Source organism: Tursiops truncatus, chromosome 16 (genome assembly GCF_011762595.2).
Source record: "Tursiops truncatus isolate mTurTru1 chromosome 16, mTurTru1.mat.Y, whole genome shotgun sequence".
NCBI classification, from domain to species: domain Eukaryota; kingdom Metazoa; phylum Chordata; class Mammalia; order Artiodactyla; family Delphinidae; genus Tursiops; species Tursiops truncatus.
This window is the reverse complement of record NC_047049.1, coordinates 24558754-24567973: the sequence shown is the minus strand read 5'-3', so window position 1 is coordinate 24567973 and position 9220 is coordinate 24558754. Positions and strand designations below refer to the sequence as shown.

General features: G+C 41.2%; 1 protein-coding gene and 1 pseudogene across 2 annotated transcripts in view; both read left to right on the top strand.

Annotated features, from left to right (window-relative positions):
- The first annotated feature begins 1225 nt into the window (after positions 1-1225).
- On the top strand, positions 1226-1387 carry LOC117308574 (small nucleolar RNA SNORA62/SNORA6 family; annotated as a pseudogene).
- Positions 1388-4666: 3279 nt separating this feature from the next.
- SLK (STE20 like kinase) overlaps positions 4667-9220 on the top strand; it is a 56984-nt gene continuing 52430 nt past the window's right edge. For both annotated transcript variants that reach the window (XM_019939941.3, XM_004325074.4), the window contains exon 1: positions 4667-5426. In XM_019939941.3, coding sequence (XP_019795500.2) covers positions 5277-5426 — 150 coding nt within the window. In that variant the 5' untranslated portion in view covers positions 4667-5276. The remainder of the gene's footprint in view (positions 5427-9220) is intronic.

Sequence of the window (9220 nt, the reverse complement as noted above, 5' to 3'; positions counted from 1 at the left end):
TTTGGATTCCTTTTTTGAATCAAAAATAGCTTAAATCAAGTAATTTGTTTACTTTTAAAACAGGAAAAAATGACCAAAAATCTGTAGTTTCCTGAATGACACACAAATCCTATTTCAGGAGAATAATTGTCATAATTGCAGGTTACTTTCTTAAAATACCTGAAAAAATTCCTTCCTAAAAGTGTAAGTTCACAAGGATAGAAAAATATATTTACACCACAGGGTGCTCGTACACCAAAGGAATTTGCTCCTTCCACGTAACCTCCACAGTAGCATTTAAAGAACTTATTAGCAAATTTACTGCCTAAATTAGAAATTTGGAAGGGAAAAGGAATTGACATGTAACTTGATTTCACTAGGTATAAAATTCTTTTATTTTCATTCATTATCCAACAAAAATTTATAGAATACGACAAAGACATGGGGCTAGATGCAGGGGGTATAAGGATGAGCAAGACACAGTCCCTGCCCTCAAAGTCTAGAGGGAGAAACATACACATACTTTCAGACATATACTCAAATATACACATGCTCACACACACAAACAGACCCACATATACCCCCATACACATATATTCACATGCATATTCATTGCTCATACACAAACACACCCAACACACATATACTTTCACATACTCACACACATTCACATATAAACATATTTACACATACACACACACATACATTTGGGAGCTCACAAAGTGGAGACCATGAGTAGAGTATGTTTCCAAGTTACAAAGGGAAGGAGAAAGAAATAACAGTGGCAACAATCCTGTGAGACAGCTATTACAGAAGCTCAGTACGGCTAAGGAGATAGTCATAGTGGAGTTGTTAAATGCTAAGGAACTGGTTTACCAAGATCTAGATTCAAGTTCAGATCCTCCATTACTATCTCTGAGGTCATGTTGTCTCAGTTTTCCTCACTTTTACTTGGGAGCTATCATAGAACTTACCTCAAAGGGTTTATATGAGGTTTAAATGAGATGATACATGTAAACCACTTAGCACAGTGCCTGGCATGTAGTAAGCACTCCATACATATTCAGTTCTTAATTTTTAATGATATCCTTATTATTATCAGTGAAGGTTAGTTATCTGGTAAATTGTGAAGACAGTTCTCCGCTCACCAATCTGTCAGTGAGTGGAGACAAAACATTGTGTATTAAATGAATACTTTACGTGGCCACTGTTTAAACTTAATTTTTAAAGGATTAAAAATTCAAGGAAGGCAAACTATATTTACAGTTAACACAAACATCTAGATATCCCACTGGCCGATGAACTCACAAGTGTAGGTAGTGTGCTACATGAGGGGCAAGTTTTTCGCTAACGTCACAAGGGTCTCTGGCCCAATGAGTGGAGTTTGATAGTAATACTTGCTACAAATGTAAAAAACAAACAAACAAAAAAAACCCATCTAGATATCATGGTCATTATTGGGAAAATCTGAATCTGACTAAATATCATCTCACCTGGTATTATTAAATAATTTCTGTGGTTGTAATTTCATGGAAAAACTATATAAGCTATTATTAACTCCACAATCATTTCACCAAAGTATGTTGAACTTGATCACCTCATTTATACACTACTGACCATGTCATTTGATATTATTCATTGATATGATGAGGCAATTCATAAAATAAGAAATAAAGGTGGCCAGTATACATCTGAAAAGGTGTTACATCACCAACAATCAGAGAATTGTAAATGAGAGATCATTTTGGACTATCTTGGCAAAGTTTAAAAAGATGGATTGGGTGCTATTGAGGGGCTGGTGACACTGGCATTCTCATACCTACATTGTTAGTAGGAGCAGAGATTAGTACAACCTTTCTAGAGGCCAATTTGGCAATACAAGTAAAAACAATTAAAAATATGTTCTTTGATTCAGCAGTTCCACTCCTTGAATTTTATCTTAAAGGAATATAATCAGACAAATACACAAAAATGCTTGTATGTGCATGCTCACTGCAGTGTTGTTTGTGATGACAAAAAATTGGAAACCACCTAAATGCCTGCCAGTAGAGAAATGCTTAAATAAATGATGGTAGAGCTATACACTGGGACTCTATGCAGCTATTAAAAAGATAGATCTATTTGTGTTGACATGAAAGATGTCCATGATCCATATCAGATACCATTTTTATATTAAAAAGGTATATGCATAGAAAAAAATTTGGTCATCTATAACTTTTTAAAAGCAGCTTTATTGTGGTATAATTTACATACCATACAATTCACCCATTGTAAGTTTACAATCCAATGACTTTTGGTAAATGCGTATAGTTTTGCAAGCATTACCACAATCCAGTTTTAGAACTTTTTTGTTACCATCCAAAGTTCCCACCTGCTCATTAAGGCTTAACTTTTAACAGTGGTTAGGTTGAGGATGAAGTCTGGGAGAGTGAAGGCAGGAGGGGAGAATTATACACAGCTTCCTAGTTTATCATTTCTGTCTCATTTGAATTAATTTACACCAAGGATATACTATCTTTTCATTGAGAAAACAGTAAAGGTTTTTCTATTTTGAAAAGAACAAAAAAAGGAAACAGACTTATACCCTTTGACCCAAATCTACTTCTGGTAATGTACCCTAAGGAAATAATCAAATATGTGGAAAAGGATCTGTGAACAAATATATTTATCAATGTTTTATCTGAAACAGAGAAAAGTTGTTAAGCAATCTAAATATCTCATGATGGAAGAAAACAATTACTAATCACACTGAAATATGAAAGGTACAGGATGCAAATATTTATATGCAATCTTTATAATTTTATCCATGTAAAAAAAGTTAATGCACAGCCAGAAAGTCCTGTTTGGAAATATAATGAAATCTTTCCAATGGTTATCTCTGGATGGTAGAATGATAGCACTTTTAATTTTTTTGTGCATTTCTTCATTTCCCACAATGAGTATGTATTTTCTTTACATCTGAAGCCAACTACATAAATGATACTAATTAAAAATAGGGTTTCCCTGGTGGCGCAGTGGTTGAGAATCCGCCTGCGGATGCTAGGGGACACGGGTTCATGCCCCGGTCTGGGAAGATCCCGCATGCCGCAGAGCGGCTGGGCCCGTGAGCCATGGCCGCTGAGCCTGCGCGTCCGGAGCCTGTGCTCCGCAATGGGAGAGGCCACAACAGTGAGAGGCCCGCGTACCGCAAAAAAAAAAAAAAAGAAAAGATTAATTATGGTATTGTTTTCACAGGTGTTTCCATTTGTCAAAACATAAAAGTGTATATTTTATTTATTTTTACAATAACTTATTTTCTCATTTTTATTGAAATGTAGTTGATTTACAATGTTGTGTTAGTTTCAGGTGTACAGCAAAGTGATTCAGACCATATATATATATATATATATATATATATATATATTCCTTTTTAGATTCTTTTCCATTATAGGTTATTACAAGATACTGAGTATAGTTACCTAAAAGTATATATTTTAAATATGTACATTTTATTGTATATCAGTTATACCTCAATAAACCTATTAAAAAATAGTCTTGAGAAACAAGATCATCATACCCCTCTTACTGCAAGAGGGGTTTTGTTATGCCATTTTGGGGCTGGAGGACAAAATGATTTGGTAGGGGTACTTAGACAGCAAAATGGCCTCTGCTCCAGATAGCATGCATGCATGCATGCATGCATTCATGGAATCTGCCTTCCTATCACATGCCAGGAATGTTGGTAGGTACCTGCATATCATGATGCTTAACCAGCCACTGCCCTGAAAATGCTCCCTCCTAGTGGAGGGGAAGGCGCGGCACCATCTGACAGATTGCAGCCAGCACCCACATTAGGTCGTTTTCCACTACTGCTGTCCAAGGGGGCCGGAGGCAGATCAGGAAGTGAAGGCCTTAGTAAGTGGTTCAGATGGAGTCACGAAGGGTGACACCAGGATTACGGCTATGGAAGTGGCCAGAAGAAGGTAGATTACCCTCAAGGGAGTGTCGTGGTCATCACTCAAGAAGCGGGCTTAAACAATTTTTATATGTTTATGTCTGTCTTACGTGCACACTTGTAACAACAGCAGGAACTGAAATTGAGCGTTTGCCGGTGCAGGCACCTTGCAAAGGGCTTACATCCATTGCCTCATTTACTCCTCGCCACAACCCCCAGGTCGGGACTTTAAGGACCTTCATTTCACAATGAAGAAACTGAGGCTCGGAGAGGTTAGGCGCCCAAGGTCACATAGCTCATAAGCTCTGGATCCAAAGCAAACAGCCACCACAGATACTTCCCACTCACTCTGGGGCCCGTTTGAGAACGAAAAGGTCCAGATCGGGACAGCTCAGCTTTCGCTCGCTACGTATTTTCCCAGATCCAGAATGGAGGAAACATCCGCTACCACAACCAACAGGGTCGTACGCAAAGGGGCAACTCCATCAAAGCCGTTGGCTGACAAGAATTTGGGGCTTGGAGGACAAACCCGGAGCAACCGTCAACCAGCTACCAGCTCAAGCACCAACAGCGTACCCCGCGCCGGGGGCAAGCAAGCCTCCTAGGGCCGCCAGCTTGCGGGGCTCAACGCGCGTGCGCGGGGCCAGAGGGGCCAACCCCCCGCGCGAGTGCGCGGAGAGCCTGGCGCGCGGCCGGGGGAGCGCGCGGGCGCGCTGCGGCGTCGGCGTTGGCGCGCGCTTTAGGCCGAGGCTGCGTGGGCTGGGGAGGGAGCTAGGCGGCGGCGTCGGCGGCGGCAGCGGCTGCGGCAGCGGCGGCGGCTGCGCCCCAGAGCCCAGGGGGACGCGCGGACCTCGCACCGCGGGTGCAGACGGCTGCGGAGGAGACCCCGGGCTCCCGGCCCGGGGCAGGAGAGCTCGGCCAGACGACTGCCCGCCTCAGAGGCCGCCGGCCGCGTCCCTATCCCGGAGTGGCCGACGCCCCTGGAGACTCGCCGTGACACGGGCCTAACCGCGGTGGCCGCGGGCGTCCGGACCACTCGGGCCCGTCGGGCCGGGCCGGTAGAGGGACGAGCGTCCGGGCAGGTGCCGCCCCCCGAGGGCCGGCCGGGGGCCAGGCGCTTAGCCGCGCGGCCCGCGGGCCGGGCTCGGCAGAGGGGCCGCCCGCGCAGCGTCCCCACCCCGCGGGCCGGAGCGGGAGTCGCGCCCCGCCTTCTCCGGAGACTGCCGGGCCGGAGCGGCGGGAGCCCGGACAGCCAGCGCCCGCCGTCGCCCGCCGGGCTCGCGCGGGAGAGCGGGGAGGAGAAACTTTGCCTCTTATTGTTGTTTTTACTCCTTAAGTGTAAGGAACTCTGTTGGGAGGAAGAATGTCCTTCTTCAATTTCCGTAAGATCTTCAAGTTGGGGAGCGAGAAGAAGAAGAAGCAGTACGAACATGTGAAGAGGGACCTAAACCCCGAGGAGTTTTGGGAAATTATAGGAGAATTGGGCGACGGAGCCTTTGGGAAAGTGTACAAGGTAAGAGGGAGAAACGGGAAGTTGCACTTGTGAGATCAAACAGCCCGTGGCCCGGAGTGGCACGAGGATTTCTCGCTCCCGCGTCCTGTTCCTGTCTCTTGGACCTTATTCTGACTTCGTAAACGTACGTTGGAACTTTATTTAGGTTATCATCCAAGCAGTAGCTGAGAGGTAGGGTTTAAGGCTGAACAAAATGGGGCCTGGATGTAGTTTAAAGAGTGGTTGCCAAACGGAGGCAAGGTTTACCGTCTGCTCTGTTAAACGTTAAAGGAAATGAGGGTGTTCTTTAATTTAAAGGAGGGGTCTGGATGTGGCCCTCAAGCATTTTCAAATCAGAAACTCATTATACTTTTCAGTGGATTTCTATTTGTGTACTAGCTGTTTGCATTCGTATATATACTTACACTAAAGCAGTTCCCTTTTGGGGTCCAGAGTATATATTTGGTTGTATCTATTGCTCATACATAACCAGTCTCTTGGGGATGAGAGCGAAGTGATTGCTACTTGCAGACTATTCTTGACTTGGTGGCTTGACAGCATACTGTAAAATGGAGTGGAATTTCTGATAGAAAATTTTTGGAAGAAAACCTGCATCTGGTATTAGTTTCTAAATATAATTATAATAAGCATTGACTAGAAGTCAATTTCAGGGCTTAAGAAATTAAAAAAAAACATGCACCTACATATATACACATATTTTTACATACAGATATTCATTTCAGTAGAAAGAGGTTTGCTGTTTCAATAGGAAGGCATGGGTTAACTGTTTACTGTCTTGTAAGGAGTATATGAATGATGTCATCAGAATATTTTAATCCTGAAGGGTGAGGATTTTATGAGACAGTTTAAGGGGAAGGACCCACAGGGTTGCCTAGAAGTGAAAATATAAATAACTTAAGTTTATACAGGACTCTGCAGTTTTTAAAGTACTTTCACATAATTTGGCCCCCATGAGAGTTCTGCGAGATATGCAGGTCGGTAGTATCTACATTTCATAGATGAGGACACTGAGACTCAAATTGTTCACATTCACACTAGTCACAGCCTAGATTTGATCTCAAGTCTTCTGACCCCATATTTACTGTTACTTTTTTTTTTTAACTTTAATGTCTATTGGTAGAAGTGATAGCATTTTTCCTTCTTTCTAAGCATCATCACACTGTCTGCCTTTGCCCTGCCTCTAATGCATCTCACAGCCCCTCATTCTTAGTCTGGAATATCTACTCTTTTCTGTGTGCTTTCAAAACACATTGTTCACCTTGCTTACTATGGCACTTGTCACATGTTAATGTATTTATGTTTTTATGATAAGACTAGGGGCCAAAATTATATACATTTGGGTTAATTCTATTGCCTTAGCACATAGTGCATTTCTCTTTATATTTGTGGAAATGAAGGAATGTGTGTTACCTGCTTGTGAGCGCTACTGAAGCTACTATGTGCTGTGAAAGTTGACAAAGTCAACTTCAGTGCCTAATGTGGAGGGTAGACTATGGATTTCGACAAGAGCTTACAGTATAGAATGTATGGTAGACAGGGCTTTTAGTGCAGTGGGAAGATCACTCCTGGGAGTTAAGAATTGTGTTTTATTGCTGGTTGTCACAAACCAGCTTCGAGATCTTCGAGAAATATAATGTCTTTGGACCTCCTTTTTCTGAGGTGGGAAATCATAGATTTCCCTAAATGTTTAGATTCTTTTACCCATTAATGTTCTGTGAGTATGCAGTTATCTAGGAAAGGCAAAAATAAATCCTCAAGGCATCTGGGATCTGGTAGTTAGAAGGCAGTAGGTGATTATGGGCAGTTTTCATGGTATAAATGTTTTATTGAACAGGAACAGTGTAATATTAAGACACTGGCTCCAGAGTTGGACTATATCTTGGCTCCCTCAATAGCAGCCTGTGACCTTGGACAAGTTACTTAATCGTTCCATGTCTCATTTTTCTCATCAGTAAGACCTACTCCTTAGTGTGTGAGAATTAAAGGAGATAAAAAATGTAAGACACAAAAAAGGGCTCAGAAAATGGCAGAAAATTACTGTTGTTACATTTACAGCTCGGAAACAAAATATGGGATGGGACAGGAAAAGGGACCTACGAAGATAGTAAACCATTTTCTGGCACAGGCAGATTGTGTGGACATGCTAATGCTATGTGATTTAATTCTTTAATGACTCTGCAAAGTGAATGTATCCTCCTATAGTGGGACACCAATTGAAAAAATTTTGAAAAACAAGAGACTTACTCTATGTAGTTGAACACTATAAGATTGTGTCAAGGATAATTTTTGTGGGCTTGATTATCTATTTTAGTGTGATACTTGAAGAGTGTGAGTTCTTTGCATCTTTTCTTTTCATCTTTCATTTTTTTATGCTTTCAAGGAGTAAGCTCTGAGATTTTTTTAAAAAGAAAATTTTAAATTTAAACTTATCTGACTTGTTCTGCCTTTTTTGTAACCTTTTTTTATTGTACAAGATTCTCTAGGAATTTTAAATGTATAGACTTCTGTGTAAGAGAAAAAGCTTTGATAGCTTTTTTTTGTTTGTTTGTTTTGTTTTTCTTTTTTTTTTTTTTTGCGGTATGTGGGCCTCTCACTGTCGTGGCCTCTCCTGTTGTGGAGCACAGGCTCCGGACGTGCAGGCTCAGCGGCCATGGCGCACGGGCCCAGCCGCTCCTCGGCATGTGGGATCTTCCCGGACCGGGGCACGAACCCGTGTCCCCTGCATCGGCAGGCGGACTCTCAACCACTGCGCCACCAGGGAAGCCCTGATAGCTTTTTTTACAATTGTATGTAATAGAAAACTATTTCTGAAGTTGATTCCAACTGTCATTTGCTTATGGAAATTAGTAACTGTTACAAAGGTTAAATTTCTAAATAGGCAATCATTTTTCCGTCATATTGTTGTATGCTCTGCACTCAGTCCTGCACTATACAACTCTGTAACAGTTACTCTCTTGCCTGAAAGATCTTCCCAATTTTAAATTTATTTTCTCTTTTTAATAGTATTATTTGACACATAAATGAAGATATGTAGTATCCCTCACAATTTTTTATGTTTAGATTTCTGTTGCTTTTAACAGAAAAAAAAAAAAAAGGAATGACATGAAATGATCTGTTGAATTGAAGCTGAACTATTGACTGTGTGCTGGATGAAAGTGATTCTTTTTATGTCCCTGATGGGCATGCACTTTTTTTAAAAAAAAAGTAGTGAAATATATAATCTTTGTATTGAAAAGTACAAAACATACATGTACGTTTAGCAAACAATAGTAAAGTGAACTCATATTAACAACCATCAGAGTAAAGGAATTCTGCCAGTACCCCAGAATCCTTCCCACCTCCTTTCTGAATTACTTCCTCTCTCCCCCTAAAAGAAACCGCTATCCTATCTGTACGTTTTTCATTTCTTTCCTTTCTTCATAGTTTACTATCTAGGAGTGTATAACTAAACATGATAACTTTAGTTTTGTATGTATTGAGTGTATTTTGTGTCTTGCCTCTTTTGAAATCAGCATTATGTTTGTGAGGTTTGTCTTTGTTATCGCTAAAGCGGTATGTAGTTAATTGTTGCATAGAATTCCAATATATGGTTACATCACCAATTATTTACCATTGTACTGTTAATGGATATATCAGTTGTTTCCAGTGTTTGGCTTTTATACACAGTACTGGTGCATATATGTATGAGTTTCACTAAGACTCAGGAGTAGAATTGCTGGGTTATAGGGTAGTGTAACTTTAATTTTACTAGATGATGCCATACTATACCAGTTTACACTCCCACCAGCAGCGTA